The sequence below is a fragment of the Lissotriton vulgaris genome, chromosome 4_1 (assembly GCF_964263255.1).
Source record: "Lissotriton vulgaris chromosome 4_1, aLisVul1.2, whole genome shotgun sequence".
Classification (NCBI taxonomy): domain Eukaryota; kingdom Metazoa; phylum Chordata; class Amphibia; order Caudata; family Salamandridae; genus Lissotriton; species Lissotriton vulgaris.
The window spans coordinates 1,546,761,350-1,546,779,956 of NC_141691.1; the positions used below are offsets into that span (position 1 = coordinate 1,546,761,350).

The 18,607-nt window shown below is 44.0% G+C and overlaps 1 protein-coding gene across 1 annotated transcript in view; it reads right to left on the reverse strand.

Moving 5' to 3' along the window:
• CA8 (carbonic anhydrase 8 (inactive)) overlaps nucleotides 1-18,607 on the reverse strand; it is a 644,063-nt gene that overhangs the window by 181,334 nt on the left and 444,122 nt on the right. The window contains exon 8 of the mRNA XM_086965784.1: nucleotides 7,918-8,076. Within this exon, the coding sequence (XP_086821910.1) occupies nucleotides 7,942-8,076 (135 nt within the window). The 3' untranslated portion in view covers nucleotides 7,918-7,941. The remainder of the gene's footprint in view (nucleotides 1-7,917; nucleotides 8,077-18,607) is intronic.

Sequence of the window (18,607 nt, forward strand, 5' to 3'; positions counted from 1 at the left end):
ACAATCCTGTGGAAGTTCTTTGTAAATGGCTGGTCGAAAATCTAGATGAAGCTGGTCGGACAATCACCGAAGAGAGAGATTTTAAAGCTATGATTCTGTTCCAATCATCTGGTAAGCACAATAAGTAAACTTTTATAATAAGTTTGCAACTGCAGGATAATGGTACAAATTACCAACCAGTTTCAGTAAAAACCTAGATTTGTGATTAATTAATCCAATAATGGACAGTAAAAATGAACATGCATGTCCCCCCATATGCCTTGGATTGCTCTCCAGAGACAAATGTAATACGTATGAAAAGGGCTGAAACGTTTAGCTTGTGTCACTACTATAAGGCAGCCATTTTTGGATAAACTATTTTATTTAGGCAACTTTTTTCAGGAGGTTCAAGTTCAGGCGTACAATGTATACTGTCTATTAAGGAAAACTTACTTGGTTATGGATAGATTGTACATTTGTCCTTTATTATCAATACCTCTTTATTTATATATTATGGCTAGTGTGTGAAGATATATTGCAAGTGGTCAATGTGTTCTTATCTGTTTTGAAGCTTATATGTTAATGTACATTTTTTTCTCTTGCTTTTTTTAGTGAAGAAACAGTGTCTAATGATTCAGGATATTTTTCAAGAGATAATTGCAAGCTATTCTGGCACTTTGAAATCTTTCTGCATGCAATATTTTTAAATATGGCTGCTTTATACTGTTGGAGAGAACCTAGCAAATATTACATTGTTAGCCATGTATAGATGCCAACTCAAAAAACACTGTTCCTATCTATATTTTTTAATATGTAACCTAACATGATGGCAAATAGTTAATAGTTGTGTTATTTTGCAGACTGATACGCAGCAGTTGGTGAAGGACTCAAATGATCCTTCACGGTTCAAAGATGTTCTTGTTCGAAAGCGGAAATTGCACAAGTTCTCTCCAAGGCAGCTCAGGACAGTGCAGGTTTTCTTCTCAATGGTATCAGCGAAATACTTTTTTCTCCAAAAGAACTTGCATCTGCAAAAGGTGTAACGAAGGCTCGTGCTGGGACAGCTGTCCTTGATGAGAAGGTCGATGCATTATTTGGTAAGATATTACAAATGTTCAAAGTAACATTCATTCAATCTTGGATTGCGAAAATTCATTATTATACATGGTACCTGGTGTTAAAGGTTTGCATGTGTGGTCTGGTATCATATAATGGTAAGATGACTCAATCATTACTCAACATATGTATGCAAAAGAGCAAGAAGAGCAATGGGGGTCTTGTAATTTATTAACAATTTGTGCTGAGTTTGTGCTTCAAATCTGGCACAAAGCTGTGAGTTGTGATTTTATTTCTAAATCTGTGGTCCAGTTGAGGGGCTGAAACTGGATGAATGGGTGATAGCAAACTGAACTTATAAAATTATTCAGCTTTTATTTAGCCACAGGTGCCTCTTTGACCAAGTGCCCTTAATGTTACACTTATGAACCCTTGTAACCCTAACAATATCTCATCTGGCACTCTATATGAAATAATGGAACAAACTTTTTAAAGGAAGCTCAGCCCTATTAAAATCTAAAAATAGTTGTGGTAACATGATACTGATGTATGTTGTTTTATTTTTCCAGAGTTTATGAAGTCTGTTTGCAGTACCAACGGCTGGCCATCACTGGACTACAGAAGTACGAGAAGGAAGCTGGCGATAAAGATTTGCAATGCTAGGAGGGGATTAAAGAAAACCCCGAATCTAGAATCAAACGACTAAGTTGCTGGTTTCCGTTAAGCAATTTGTTCTGGTTGCAGTAGCCTGGCCTTTTTTCCTCCTTTTTTTCCTGGACTTTTTTCTGGATTTTTCCTCTTGTTCGGTATCCTGGCCCCCATGGGGCTAAATATGTGCTTGCGATAAATAAAATTACACGTTGACACATACCTTTTTGAACATTTTTCATTTCACCACTGTTTGGTTTAGTCTTTTGCCACTGGTCACCATGTCAAACAGCTTCAAATAATGCTCTGTACCTCAAAATAAGGCAACTCCCAGTGAGTCAGGAGTATGGGAGTAGCAGCACGCATGAACAGTAGCGCCTCGTATAGGGCGTGCTGTGGGGAGGGGAAGGGTAGCAAACATGGACATACGTGGAACGGAGGAATGTAATTACTTTCCTTCGTTCTGTTGTATGTCCGTGTTTGCTACCCTGCCCCTCTCCGCCTGTGCCACCGCCCTGTTGCACGCCCTATGCAAGCCGCTACTGGTTGTTATGCTTATCTGAATGCAAAGTATAACGTTCTTGCAGACAACTACTTTTGTATGAAGGTGCTTGTGGTATTTCTGCAGCGGAAACATAGCTAAAATTGCATTTTTCAGATTTATTTTAAACAGGTGTCTACCTCCTCACTGTAGAATTAAAAAGTAATCTTTCCAAAGCAGGAGAAAATTAATCTGTGAATTAGGACCAGGTTTAGAGAAGTTTTGTGTTTGGTTTGCTTGTTTTATAATGCAGACCTGAATCAAAATCCTTTTCAGGATTTACAAATCGAAGCAAATAGGTATTTGGTACAACACTCATAAAAGATGGGAAAGGTTCCACGAACGGTACCCTTCAGTACAAAACCCAGGCTAGACTCTCAGACAACATTGCATTCTAGTGTAGTGGTGTTAGAGAGAGAGATAGACATGCCACTTCCCTGCTCTCTCCCTGTTATGCAACACAGCCAATTAAGGTGCTGCACTGCGTTCAGTGACAGTTTTATAAATCTGTGCCTTACTTTATAACTTGTGGCATTTCAAACTATTCTTGGTATTGTGTAAAAGCATATTACATCAAAGTGGCCTGTTTTTGACAGGAAAGTACATCTAACATGTGGTCTGCCAAATGTTTTTCTTACCAGCAAATCCATAGTCCTAAACTAGTAGGGAATACTGGCAGTCGGGTAACATGCTCCTAACATGGAATTGTCAAGGTGTAATTCAACTGTAATAATTTATTAATGATTTTAAATTATTAATTAGATCATCTGGGAGTAATCCACTCTTAGCCTTCAGTTGGTTTAAAATATTCCAAGAGTATTTAAAGTAATCCATGCTCATTTTTGCGTTGGCATTAAATCATCCTAGCGTAATCAACACTGAAAATATAATGGGGCCATTCTGATGTAATCAATATCCATCCTGAAGCTGTCACAGGATCATCCAGGAATAATCCACACTCATCCAGAAATTGTCATGGGATTCTTCCAAAGTAATCCACTTCCATCCTGGAGCGGTTATAGGATCATCCTGGAATAATTGACAGTCATCCTTAAATTGTCTAGAGCCCATCCTGGAGTCATTATCACTCATCCTGATGCTGTCAATTAGTATTCGTGGAGTTGTAAAAGGTAATCACTCCCTGCCAGTGGAAGTCATCAGAACACCATCCTAGCGTAGTTTTTGTGATTACAGTAAGAGTCATCCCATTTAAATAATCGGCCCTGTGGGCAGATTTCAGGATGGCCTGGGATGACGTCCCCAGGAATGGCTGACTGAAGTCATCGGATGACAGCAGAATCACTCCAGGATGATCTTCCTTTTTGACTAGGGTAGCCCCCCCCCAAGTTGGCATAAGGATAAAAGGCCTGAAGAGCTCGGGAGGCCCCCTCTTGCACCTCGCGCTCCCCACGCCTGCTCGGTGCCCCTCAGCGAGGGGCTGAATAATTTTATTAATCTTATCATTTAGTTCCTAGGTTTTTGTCGCTGCATCGCGCTTGGTTGGGCTTGGTGGCCTTGCATCGTCGACCGGCATCTGCAGAGGCTACGTGGAGAGGAGGGCATCCCCTTCGGAAATACTTTTGTTTCTCTTGCAGGCTTTCAGCAGTTTGGCGCCGGCAGTGGACCGATTTTCCACCTGACGGCGTGGGTCCATGGGAAGCGGGAGTGAAGCCGAAGGCATCCGTGTGTGCGTAGCATGGTCGGCCATCGGGAGGCGCCTGCAGTGCGGGGAAGTAAAATCTCTGCAGCGGAGCGCAGGATACAGTCCCGGGCATTTAGTTCAAGTAAGGTTGCGAAGCAGGGTCGGGCCGGGCAACAGACGGATGGGAGACCACTGAGAACACCATTCTGAACTCTGCAGAATCAACTTGTTTTCTTCCAGTTCTGTAAACCAGGGGTCCAGGGTTGACTAAGTGGTGTGGGACTGGCTAGTATTTAGGGCTCAACTGTGGGCTAACAAATTATTGAACCTGTGGTAGTTAAAAAACAGGCGCGTGGGTACTTGTGGGGCCTGCAATATACAGGGCTGTGTGTGTTTCCCACTGTACTGTTTTTTGCTTAGCAGTGTGAGGGCCCCTGATAGTTATAAGTACAGGCACTTTGGGGTTACTTGTGAGCGGAGTATACATAAGGTTTGCGGGCGGGGCACGGGGAGTGGGGGTTATCATAAGGGTATGCTCTTCCTGTCGCATTGTGGTGCAAATGAAAAGGACGGGTGTTTTTCAGAGGTGCTGGGGCTATTTTCTTGCTATATTCCAGTACGGTGTCCTAATTTCCCTCTCACCCTAGATAATCATACAGCAAACTGCAGAAAGAGCTGTCGGTGAGTGGCGCGATGGACGACGCGATCCGAGGACAGGGGCAGGCCTGCATTTCACTGCTTCTGGCGGGCCACCGGGCTCGAGTATGCTCGCCAGGCACTCATGCAAGCTGGTGTGTTGCAATCACAGTTGCATGGTGCTTACGGCCAGCCTCTGAGCCTCCAACTTGAATAAGGTACTAGGCACATCGTGCCCATAAGTGTGTCATTGTTTTGCAGTGTAGGTTTTGCCACTCATAAAGAGGGGAATGGCTAGTGGGCGGGGCGCAAAAAAGTTTCCGAATGGAGCTCATGTTGCAGCCCATGATGCACAGAATGACAGCTATGGACAGGAGTTTGGGGAAAGTGGATCAGCTGGGGAGAAGTGTGGCAGAGATGAGTGAGAGGTTAGATGGTCAGGTAGGGCCACAGGGGAGACCCAAGCGGGTGATAGTGCCCCTCAACCTAGTGGGGAGCTAGCGGCACAGCCTACACTGGGCAGGGCCAAGAGGACTTATAGTCGGGCCCCCAAGTTACGAGCGGGAGGGGGCTCACCTGGGATGGTCCCCGACGGTGGGCTAGTACCTACTCCGCCAACCCCGATAAGTGTACCAGTGGCAATAGCTCCTGCCACGCCACCGTCATCCCCAAACTCTGCGCCTCCGGTGGTCCCAGCAGTAAGTACAGTGGTACCAGTGGTGAACCCGGCACCTGTTGTGGTCATGACACAGCATCCCCCCCTCCCCCGTGAGTGCACCCCCGGTGGTCAGTCAGGTGCCTACAGAGCTGGCGGCACAGATAGCAGCAGTAAACCCATGGCTGCAGATTGGGGGGTTGTTACCTTCTTCACAGGATCCCTCCACAGAAGCACAAAAAATGGTAGAACAAATCATTTTAGCCAAAGGTGGCAGTGGGGCGCCTAGCGCACCGATTTCTCCTCAAACAGCTTCTGCCAGCGCGGCAGGGAAGGACAAGAGTGTGGCACCAACGCGAGTCGCTGAAAGTGGTAAGGAGGTTGCTTTGCCACTGCTAGGGGAAGGTTCATTAGCCTCCAGGAGGAAAGCCTGGCCCAACATGTTTCACAAGGGGTGAAGGAGCTGATTTGGGCGGGCAAATATGTGAATATATTTTCATTGTTAATTGATAACAGGGAGATGGAGTATGCCAAGTCACAGAATGACTGGATGTTTCCTAGCAAATGGCGGACACAATTGGCTGAATTCAGGGTTGAGGAGACACTAATTAATTGGATTAGAGCCTTCTCTGTATTTATGGCAATCACTGCTGAACGTTCCCCCAACTTGCAGGCTTAAATGGCCTGTTACCAGAGTAGAATCACAATGTTTAGTGATAAGAATGGAGGGGATGGGTGGAAGGAGTATGACATAGATTTCAGGAAAGCGAAAGAGTTTGACCACTCATTGACATGGGATAGGGTAGATTCTGTCTCTTGGTATGGCCAGTTTACAGGTGGGTAGTCAGCAGGTACAGGCACAAGCTGGAACAAAGGCTACCCTTCCAGACCACAGCAGCCCTTTCGGCCAGCACAAGGGGGTGACGCGGCCGGCAAGGGCAGAGGCGGGGGCACAGAAAGGGCGTGTGTTGGGATTTTAACAGATGTACATGCACCAGGGCAGCGGGCACTTGTAAGTTCAAGCAGGCATGCTACTTATGTGGACACCCTTCCCACCCAGAAACAGCATGCCGTTCAAAAGGTAATACCTCAGGAAACAGGGGAAGAAAGAAACAAGAATAGAGAGGGAGGCTGGCGGGTCGCTCACTGATTGACGTCCTGGCTATGATTCCTTGGCTGAACAGGTACCCAGATCATGCCTCTGCAAGGTTGCTGAAGGAAGGTTTCTCTTATGGCTTCCAGATCCCAGCGGTGGGATAAACTGGGACACCAGAACGTAGGAATCAACTGTCAGTGAGACACAACCCAGTTGTGGTAGCTAGAAAAATTGAGAAAGAGCTGCGCCTGGGTAGGATAGCTGGTCCCTTTAATGACATACCTGTACCTAATTTTGTTTGCTCACCCCTCGGTGTAGTCCCAAAGAAAGAGAAGGGTGAGTACAGACTCATCCCCAACCTCTCAGCCTAGGGGCGCATCGTTGAATGACGCTATCGACGAGGGTGTTTGTAGCGTTAAGTATGCGTCATTTGCAGTAGAGATGTTGAGGTTTCTCGGGCCTGGGGCACTGATGGCTAAATCTGACATTGAATCCGCTTTCCGACTGCTGCCAGTACATCCCCTAGATCAACACCTCCTAGGTTTTTCCTTTGAATGGAAATTCTATATGGATATGTGTATGCCCATGGTTTGCTCTGTTTCATGTGCATATTTTGAGACATTCAGTTCATTCCTAGAATGGGTGATGAGGCAGACAACAGGTCATCAGCATGTCATGCATAACCTGGATGATTTTTTTCTAGGCCCGGCGGGCTCACAGGAGTGTGCATGGGCATTGCAGGAATTTTGCGTGCTCATGCGGGCTTTTGGGGTCCTGCTGGCACCGGGAAAGACGGTTGGGCCAGTGACATGCTTGGAATTTTTAGGCATCGAATTGGACTCAGTTGAGGGTTGTTTCAGGTTACCCAAAGAAATGATCAAGAAATTCAGAGCAGCCCTGCAGCAATGTTTGGTTAAAGAGAAGGTGACGTTACAGCAGCTGAAGCAGACTTTGGACCAGCTGAACTTTGCACTGAGAGTTATACCTATGGCACGCCCTTTCTCACGCTCAATCACACAGGCCATGAAGGGGCTGCAGGAAAAACACCATTGCACTAGGCTGTCAGTGGAGGTTCGTCAGGACATGCGGATATGGATGGCATTTCTGGAGGACTTCAACGGCAGAGTAGTGTGGTGCGGCCCACCCACTACGTCAGCAGAGTTAGGTCTATGAACTGACTCTGCTGGCAGTGTTGGGTTTGGTGCATACTTGGAAACAAGTGAGTTGCAAAACGGTGGCCGGCGTGGTGGGAGGAAAGCAGGTTGACAGCAAATATCAGTTTCTTGGAGCTGTTTCCAATATAGGTTGCATTAATGGTTCGGCCCGAACACTTGTGCAATCAATCAGTGATTTTCTGGTCAGACAACATGAGCGTAGTTGAATGTATCAATCACCTATCATTTGGGAGATTTTCTTTTGAGCTCTGGGGTAATCAAATAGTATTGGGCAGCCTGTGAGCAAGAAGATCGGATGATTATTTAGGACAAAATAACAGCACACAGTGCAGGGCGGACATGTCTCGGGGTAGATATTAGGCCATTAGGAAAATCTTTAAGTTCTGTCAGCAAAAGAGAATGAGCATTTTAAAAAACTAATTGCATTTATCAGTTCCATGAAATTTGGTTCTCTTTATTATTAAATACATTTAGTTGAAACATTCAAACCTGATGGGATGCTGAAAACCACAGCTACTGGAAGGCTGCCCTGATGATCCTATCACTAAGAGGCTGAGTTGGTCTAAAGTTATCTCCGAGGATCCCGTCACAACCTTCTTGAAGTTCTGCTCCTTTACAATGGGTCCTCAGTCTTCGGAACTCTTCAATCTGAAACAATGAAAACAGCCCTGATGAGAACCCGCCAAGTAAAACAGCGAGTTCAAAACGCGTCGGCCAAAATGGAGACAAGCATCTGATGGAACTAGCAACAAGTTCTTTTTTATGCGACTGTGTGTGAGATTGTTTCCCCAGTCCTTATAGAATTGCTTTAAGTATTTGTAAACTCTCTCCATTTGATTTCTTCTTCACTAGAGTGTTATTGTACCTCTTGTTTCGAAGACAGTGCAAACAATGAATATTGATGGTGATGCACCAAATTTGTGTTAATGTATATATATGTTCAATTCATGTTTTGTTATGTGCAATGTTGCCTTGTATATAATTTTCGACTAATTTATTGTATATGGTATGTTCTTTCTCGTACAATTGAATCTTTGAATCCTAAAAAACAGGAAATGGGTATAAAATAAATAATACCAGACAAATCTTGATATTTTCTCTATTTGTCGCTCCAAACAAGGAGATCAAATTCATTGTATGGTCAGCAAATCTTTCCCCCTTTTTTGAAAAATATTGCATATGGTCCAGCTGACCCTACGTCCCAGGACCTAACTCCCTGTCTCAGAAGATCAAATAAAAATAAGCATATTCAAGGTGGCATTCTCTAACCTCTGACAAGGGCAGCACATGCCTGGGGTTCCTTATGTTCACATATAGAAGGGACGTGACCCAGCAATTTGAGATGGAATGTCTCTTTTAGGGTAGGTAAAACACTGAAGTGCATTTTATAAGTTCTTGACTCTAATGTCGCACAGAGTAAAACAACAGCGAGTTTGCCTGGGCAGAGCCCACGGAGTGAATCTGTGGAATTCCGCAGAGTTACCAAAATACTCTGCCAAGACTCTGTGGAGATCTGCGACCTGGCGGAGTAACTTGAACCTAGGGCGTGATTTAAAAGTGTTTCACAGAACTTAAGCTCTATAGTATAAAACATGCCAGCAGCAGGGCTGGCTGGTGGATTTCGTAAGTGGTGGGGCATAAAATGGTATCCTATTAAAAGGATCGAGTAAAGCGAGCGAGCCTGAACTGCAAAAGGAGGGTGCAGGGGGGTTTCCCCTGCAAGAAATGTTTTGAATAAATTAATTAACCCCTTGCATGCTGATGACGGAGCGGTTCCGTCATCAGCTACGGGTGAGCTGTGCTGATGACGGAACCGTTCCGTCATGACTCCGCCCGTGCAAGGCGGAGTCAGCATGGGCGGGGAATTTCCGCCGCACGCAAGGGGTTAAAAGGGTGGCTTTTACACCACATATTTACTGTAAATTATTTCAAACACAGGTCCAAATATAGCATTTTAAAGCACAAATGAGAAGAAAATATTAGAAACATATACAAAATGTGCCCAATCCTCTAACTGGTCTGCTTACAAAATCACCCCCAACCAAGCACACACAACCAATGGAAACTGGCCCTCTAAGCATTTTCTACCTGTAACAGTCTAAAATCCAATTATTCAAGGGCATGAAGGGTTTATTCCAGCAGACAACTGCCTTTCACGACATTCGTGGAATAAAGACTTTACCCCTTTACCCCCACAGCCACCTCACCAGCCTTGGCAGGCGCAGTTCCAATATGCCCAGTCCTCTCTTGCCCTGTCATATAAAGCTGTCTCAACCCTCTCTCTCCCTTCCCTCCCGAGTTAAGGCTCTTTGACCCTTTATTCAAACCCTGCATCTGCCTTTAACTCTCCTTCCGGGGGCCACCGCTGTAGAGAGCTGCTGTTGGTTGCATTTCTCTAATCCCAGACCCCCGATGGCCTTGCGCAATGTTCCTTTGCTTAGGTGGAATTGCAGCTCCTCTCTAGTGACTGTCAACCACACTTCCTTCTTGCACCTTAGGAGCCGATGACACCCTGTGGTATTTTCATGATCTCCACAGAAGCACTGCAGATCCTGTATCAGCAGTGCCACTTTCCAGTTAAGTTGAGTGGACAACCGGTCTTGTGTGAATGTGATAATATGAAAATGTCACTCATACCAATCTGAAACCTTAGCATGAATTTATAACCAACATCTCCTGCTTAAAAACAAAGGAGCCCAACACACCTACAGCAAAAGTGTACAGCTACCAATAGGAAAATAGTAAAACAGTGCCCTGATAATCGCAGAAACACTGAACTATTTCAACAAATTATTTTAAATAGTATAAAAATACAAGGCACGTCATTACAAAATAGTATACAATTAACTACAGAGAGCATGCAGTTCATGGCAAGTGCACTAGATATAGTTTAATTAACAGTTCTAATATTTGTTGATATTAAATGTTTGCTTGCTCTTGCATAAAATTATAGGTGGACAGTTGTTAACAAGTGGGTATTTTTTATTCAGGGTAAAATGACATCTGGGAACATTTAAGCTTCTCTTCTTGTGACTAGGATAGAACGGTCAATGGAAGCACCCCAGTTGCGGAAAGCTACCATTCTAGTATTTTATTCTTCATCCAACACAGCTCATAGACGCTATAGAGTTGAACCACACCGAGCGCCCACAGTACTCCACTAATCACAGAACAAAATACCCCTTCATGACAACATACAACATGATACCCCAACACCCATCAACTCCTTAGAGGTTTACTGTGGACTATAACATGACACGATACTTTAACTCATCTCAGACACATTGCATCTGGACAGTGCACATCCCAGTACTGCCAAATGGGACATAATTACATTGATAATGAGCAGCGTCCTACAAAGCAGACCCTGGACGGAGCCAGCTGGAGTCTCTGTGCCCGATGGCATTAGTGCACAAGGTGGGGTATTGTGGCTGAAGGGGTGATTGTGCCCTGTGGTGTCACTGTGCCTTTTGTTATTATTATGCCCAGGTGGTGTCATTGTAAGTGATGAGATGACTGTGCTTGGTGGGCTCATTGTGTCTGACAAGGTGACTGCTCCTAATGGGATCTGATGGGGCTGTGTAATGATTATTCCGCAATGGCCTTACTGCGTTATTTAAGCACTAGAGCCAGCATTGTAGGCCTGTTGGGTGAAACCTGCATGTCCAGCTAGCTTCTGCTCTGCTTTATGGCAAGTCACAGTGCTTCTTTTTTATGCTTTCAAAGTCTCTCTATTTATTGCTCTTGAGGTACCTTCTTTTGCCAGGTATGCAGCCTATCCGGTGCCAATGCCTTCTTCATGTCTGCACTTTTTTCAGAGTTGGCACATGACTTGTGTATGACTCTCCAGATTTCTGACTCTTTCCTGTGAATTTGGCTAGTCTATTTGCTGCCTTTTCAGCCCCACACACTTTGCCTGTGTCAGGGAAGTCCATGTTTATGCATCTCTGCCTTTGTCCTGTAGGTACAGTTCGCCCTTCCCAGCCTTCGCATAACTGCCAAGTAGTAGGATCACTGAAATAATATCGACGTTAAAATATCGACTTGCCAAAATATCGTGGACAAAATATCGACAGTCAAAATATCGAGTTTGTATCTACAAACAGGTAAGTACAAAAATATCGAGTACAAAATATCGTTAACAATAATATAGATGTAAAAAATATCGACTTTATTAAAAACAGTGTTAAATTAAATTAATATTAAATTTAAATTACTAAAATATACTTAAAACTACTTAAATTAAATTATAATAATTAAATAATAAATGAAAATAATAAAAATAATTTTTTACAATCTTATTAATTGACCCTGAACCCTAAAAATACCCCTTTACCCAAAAACCCCAAACTGACCCTGAACCCTAAAAATACCCCTTTACCCAAAAACCCAAAACTGACCCTGAACCCTAAAAATACCCCTTTACCCAAAAACTGAAAACTGACCCTGAACCCTAAAAATGCCCCTTTACCCAAAAACTGAAAACTGACCCTGAACCCTAATAATACCCCTTTACCCAAGAACTGAAAACTGACCCTGAACCCTAAAAATACCCCTTTACCCATGAACTGAAAACTGACCCTGAACCCTAAAAATACCCCTTTACCCATGAACTGAAAACTGACCCTGAACCCTAAAAATGCCCCTTTACCCAAAAACTGAAAACTGACCCTGAACCCCAAAAATACCCCTTTACCCTAAAACTGAAAACTGACCCTGAACCCTAAAAATGCTCCTTTACCCAAAATGTATCAATATTATTTAATTACCAATTAATTATTAATTAACAATAACAATAAAGTAAATATATTAGAACATTAGCTGTAATTATTTTAATAATTAATATTATTTTTTCCAAATTAATTACTTAAAAATAACACAAAATTATATATATTAAAAATTTACTCTAATTAATGTAATTAACTAATTACAAATAATGAATTAACAATTAATTACTAATGCAAAATATGTTCAAAATTATATTAATTAATTAACTAATTAATATTAATTAATTATCAATTAATTATTAATTAAAAATATTAACAAACATATATTAATTAATTATTATTAAATTACTTCCCACCCTATTCCCCTATAAACCCACAACCCGCTACAGAATTACATTACGCAATTATTATAAAAACAAAATTCATTTAATAAAATATTTTATAACATTAATACACACTATTCACACATATTATTACATAAAAATACACTATAAAATATTATATATTATTAAAAATTCGATATTTTTGCTATCTATATTTTATACAGTCGATATTACTTCACTTACCTGAAAAACGATATTTTTGTAGTCGATATTATGTCCAGTCGATATTTTGTCTAGTCTATATTTAAAACTCGATATTATGTCCAGTCGATATTTTGGAGTCGATATTTTGTCTGTACACCCAAGTAGTCCAATAGCATGAGCGCCACCTTCATCCTGTCCTGGATTTTAGGCCACGAAAGTGTGCATGCAGTGATTGTAATGGCCATGCATGCTCAGTAAAAAAAAAATACAACCCCACATGACAATGCATCTTGATATTGGCTTGGACGCCTGTGGTGGCGTGAGGTGTCACACATGAAATAGGTCCACATGCATGCCTTGTGTGTTCATTCTTATGCCGCCCGCAGGTCACCTGTCTACAAGCAGCCTTATAATATGTGGTTTTACCATGCCCAAAGGAGAGTCTGTGTGTGTGAGTGTTTGTTGAGCAACTGCCACAAGTGCATCTCTCCTAGGTATTCCTCCCAGTGCAGCTCTCACCGACCCGTCTCGCAGGTTTTGCATTTGCCTTCACATGAGCCCCAGGGCCCTTACATTGTATTCTGAAAGCTATGAGATGTGTTACTGCTAAAGGAATTCACCCCTTTAACTTTGGAACCTGGACTAAAACTGGCCGCATCTGACCCTCACCTCTCAGATGGGCTTCTGTTCTTTTAATGAGGCAGTACCATTACTTTTAGCAGGTGTTCCCCCCAGGCTGCCATACTTTAAATGGGATTGTGTCAGGGCTTCTCAGAAGAACAGCAGTGCATTGTAGACAACGTTGTGCAATGCTGTGGGACTGGACTACCTTGGTTCTTCTTGGCATTGCTGCTGTACCTCAGGAGGGGTGATATTGGCAATCTTAGCAGGACAAGAATACAATCCATTGGAAACACAGTGCCGCTCAGCAGGACAGCTCCACTTTTAATGGGGTGATACTGACACCTCTTGTGCAGAGCTGATACACTTTAATGGCATTAGAATGGCACTTTTGAGAGGAGCAGAAGGGTGATACCAAAGGTTTCCAGCATAACAAATGCACTTTTAATGGGGCCATACTGATACTTTTCAGCTGAGCTTCTCGGCTTCTAATGACGTGGTAAGAATACCTCTCAGCAGACTTGATACACTCTGAATGGGTGGTAAGAATACCTCTCATCAGAACTGGTATGCGTTTAATAGGATGATACTGATACCACCCAGCTGAACTGCTCTTCATTTAATGGGGTGATACACCAATACCTCTCAGAGCTGATACATTTTTAATGAGGGGCACTGGTACTCCTCACCACAGCTGCTATACTTTTTATTAGTAACACAAGCACCTCTCAGCAGGACATCCTTTTAATGGAATCATAGTATTTTCAGCAGCCGTTGTTCATTTACTTGGGTGATACCAATGCTTCTCCGCAGGACTGCTGTCAGCAGGGTGCCATATTTTAGACCCTTGTTACTGGCAACTCCCGAGGTGAGTAATACCCATACCACTCCGGGGTCACTCACAAGGAAAGCCTTTCTGTGGTGATAGTAGCACTTCCCAGTAGGGCAGTGATACCTTCAATGGCATAACACCAGCACTCCACACTGGTGACTTCCATACTTCTATACGTGGGATCAGTGCACGGCTGGAGAGGGCTGTTCCATTAGCACACAGAGGGAGGGGGCCTGGCTTTGGTATCTCCTCAAAAGTTAGATGGTGGAAGTGCAGTTTCCAGAGATTACATTCATAATCCCCTTTCAAGCCCCCCCCTTCAGGGCCATTAGCTGTTTTTCGCAGTCCCAGCTGTTAATGCCCGGTGGTCAGACCCAGCAGGGCCTTAGATAGAGTGTTAATTTAACTGTACACCAATTTGTCACAGCAGCCAGTTGCTGACAACCCTCAAAACCTCACGCCAGCCGTCGCAGAGTGGAAGGTAAATATGCAATCCAGTTACTCTGATCATAATCAGCCACACCAGGGGAGGGGGAGGACGCCCATGTTTCACTTTTCACTTAAACCTACGTCATGTTTCAATCGGGTCAGGTCACTCGGTTTGGCGTGTTACTTTGTCAGCGCTCCGTAAATTATTAAATTGAAAAACACAGAAAAAAATAGTCAAACACAGCTACCTCAATCCTACGAGCTCTGGAGCATGATATGTTTTCTCGCTCTGACTCCAAGTCGTGACTCGTGACTGCAGAGTGCAGAAGAAAGCTTGGCAATGACGCAGGCAGGCACATCCCAAACAAACTGGAAAATGCTGGATTGACCCCTCCCCATACCCCAGCAAACCAACACTTCAATAATCAACCACTGTTACTGGGTCTCTCTTGAGAAAGAGGTAGAGGCCACTGCCACACCTCACTACTTTCTGAAAGCCGGACTGGCCTGCCCACAGCCATTGGAACTAATGGGGAGCTTCTGACTCCTCCCTGGGCTTTACGAATAACGCCCAAGTTTGTATTCTGGCGGTGACACACAGATCCTGCCCACCTGTGTGTCATCACTGCTCTGCTTTCTGGCTGCAGGTCAAAGAAATCTTCACCCAGCCAAAAGCATGCACAGCAGAGCCAAGAGCCACCACCCTCCACCCCCTCAAATAAAAACCTGTATGTGCCCATGTTTGTTCACCGAGCAGCCAGGACAATTGATTTGTAGCTGCTCAGTGTTCCAGCTCACATTTTTTTAATCCCCCAAGGGTGGCAAGGTGGCACCCATCTCGCCCATGAACACCAGCCACCCCTGGCCAACAGTGGGGCTCAGCCTAGCACACTTACAGTTAGTCCATCGAAAATAAGCACTGTAATCATAATAACGTAATGAAAACGCCTACAATAATATGCTCAAGGCTGATGAACCGTAACGAGTACTTGGTGTGGTTGTCCCTTTATTGGAGCATCCCCGTGCTAGGCCCAAGTTACCCCCCCCCCCACCCTCTCAGGGTATTGTCCAGTCACAGCTCCCCCATTACTTTGGCAATGAGGCAGAAAGATCACCACCGTGTGCACCCTGCGCAACTCATATGATTGGCGTAGTGGAGTTCGCCGTGTGGTGCTGGCTGCTTCCTGGTGCAACTGATCGTCACGGGCGTGAGGCAGCAGGCAGGGAAGCATCGATCTACTGCTTGTGTGCTGTGCGATCGGAGAGAGTGCGTGCAGAAGCAGAGGGTGAGTGCACTTCCACGCACCCCCAATGACACTCAAGTAGGGTTACCAACTGGCATGGGTGAAAATTCAGGACAGTGAGTGTAAAAATTCAGGACAAAGGTTCAAAATTCAGGACAAAAATTCAGGACAGAAGGTCAGAATTCAAGACAAAAATTTGGGACAAAAGGTACATTTTACAGACACATCAAAGGAGGTAGCACAATATTACGTAAGTAAACAGACAACCAACACAAGCACAAGTCAAAATAAGTTTATATAAGGTTGAGAGAACCTTGCACTGCATCTGTAGTGTGCCGGAGTGAAACGTAAATACCTGTGTTTGCATATTGGAGAAATCTGGGTAACATTATCCAAAATGAAACCTCCACCCCCAGAGCTTGGCCCCTGGTGAGGTGACAGGAGCCCTTAAACAAAAACAATTTGCCATGCCCTGTGCTCCGCAGGAGCAGTGGCTGCTGGTGACATTTGAAAGTGGTGGGCGTAAAAGTTTGTGATGAGTGCCCAGTGGCAAGCGCAGCGAGCGAGCCTGAACCTCATAGGAGGGGTGACCGGGGGGGGGGGGGAGAGTGGCCAAATGGTGCCTTTCTAAGAATATTTGAGAAAGCAAGAAGGTTAATAAAGCAATTGTGAAAGTGTGGTTATTACATCTATAAAGACATTTTATGTGATAATGACATAGGAAACTACTTATTCAGTATAACCACATAGATGTTAGTCTGTCTGACATGGCTGCCCATCTCTCTCTGCCCTGGCTCCTCTCGAGCCCCAGCCTCTATCTTCGGACCTGCCAGGCCCTACTGTTTTTGTGCTTTCCCTTATCTCCACCGAGTTCCCGGTCAGTCAACGCCTTGTGCTGCCTGTGTTCCCTCGGTTCCAGCACATTGTTTGTGTGCTAGACATCTCGTGTGCAATTGTTCGACACCTTTGCATTGCTCGTGTGCTCCCTCTCCTCCTGATGCTCTCTGTCTCTGAAGCATCAATCTCCTGTAGTATCCTTCAACTCCAGTGCTTTAGTCCTGCAATCCCTCCACCATGTGCTCTCTCCTTCACTGCACCCCCAGCCTCCTGCAATCTCAAATCTCAGATCCACAACATTACGGTTAAGTGAATTCTCCAGATCATTCTAAAATACTCTGTTCACAACAAACGCACACTAACTCTTATGACACCTATAGAACCATTCCTAGAACCATTCCTACAGCAAAATTATTAATCCACATTATCCTTGAAATTCTCTGTTCACACCTCTCTTATTTCACACATGCATTCAATTTTGTGACTGGCAGGGTTTGCGATCGCAAAAATGCCTCCTACGTGCGTCCTTTACACACGTTTTGCAAGTGGGATACGCTGGATGGACCCTGGGAAAGATTACCTTACATCATTCCTTATGTTAGTCTGTCTTCTTTATGTAGCCACACAAAAGAAGGCAACAGAATGATAGGCAACAACAACATTAAAATATAGACAAGAGTAAAATAAGTAAAAGCAACATAACTATGGAAACCGTGCAGTGAGTACTCTAGCTTCTCATTACGCATGCCAACTTAGGCATTCTACAGTGTTACTTATATTTGGTAATATAGCTGAGCACATGCTACATTGATTTACATAATAACCTGCAAGTAATACTTCAGACACTTTGCTGGTGCCTTTCAGAGTTTCACCCTTTCATGGATCATAAAATGACGTCAGTGGGGTAATATAAGCTATATTTCGTAAAGCTCATGACACAATTCCATATGTGGTGCAAGCTATAAAACACCAGGGCACATGTCGGGGGTACATGGCTTCCACCTACTATTTTCATAGGGTGGACTCTGTCCTCCCGCCAAGAAGTTGGGCCCTACAGAAATATGCGGAACTTGTCCTGGGGTAATTTTCAGACATCGGGACATGTTCAGCAGCGCCCGTACATTGTCTGTTTCATTATGAGCAGCAATGTGCAGGGATTGAGGGTGCTTTTTTTCACCTCCAGCTGGGCCGAAGTTAAAGGGCCATCAGGCCTCCTTTTGTCTGAATATCCTGACTGAGGCAGCCTGGAACCTCACACTTAAAAGTAAATTACACACAGGGAAAGAAAGGCCCACAGCTTGTTCTCTCTTCTCAGGTACTTAAGAGAGGCAGATTTTGCCTTTGTTCAGTCCCTGTATATAACAGATGCATGCACTGTAAGAATGTCAGGTGTGTTGGTCTGTCTCAGTATTTACACAAACAATTTCAATAGCACTATTTCATTCAATTTATAGCTCTACGAAACAATGCAGGGTGTCAGAGCTCTTTACTTGACATACACATAATACATTGACAATAAATCATGTGCATGTGTAAATCAATGTACAAGCTGAGTTACATGAGACAGGGTTACAAGGTGTAAGAGTCACATGTCCTTCATAGCTCACTGTGCTATATTACAAGGACTAGCAGCCCGTCCCGACGTTGTCCGGGAGCAATTAGGCTTCAGGCCCCCCGCATGCCCCGATGTTGTCCGTGGGTCCCCCGGAGCCTTCCTCCATATATTGCAGTATCATACCTCTATGTTTACTTTGTACGCTTTTGTAACCTGCACACGTCACTTTTTCCTCCTATACCTCTATGTTTACTTTCTACGATTTTGTAACCTGCACACGTAACTTTTTCCTCCTGTAATGCACCGTTTGGCTCACTTTTGTAATGCTCGGTTTGCTTCCTCTTGCTACCTGCACACGTCACTTTTTCCTCCTATACCTCCATGTTTACATTCTACGCTTTTGTAAC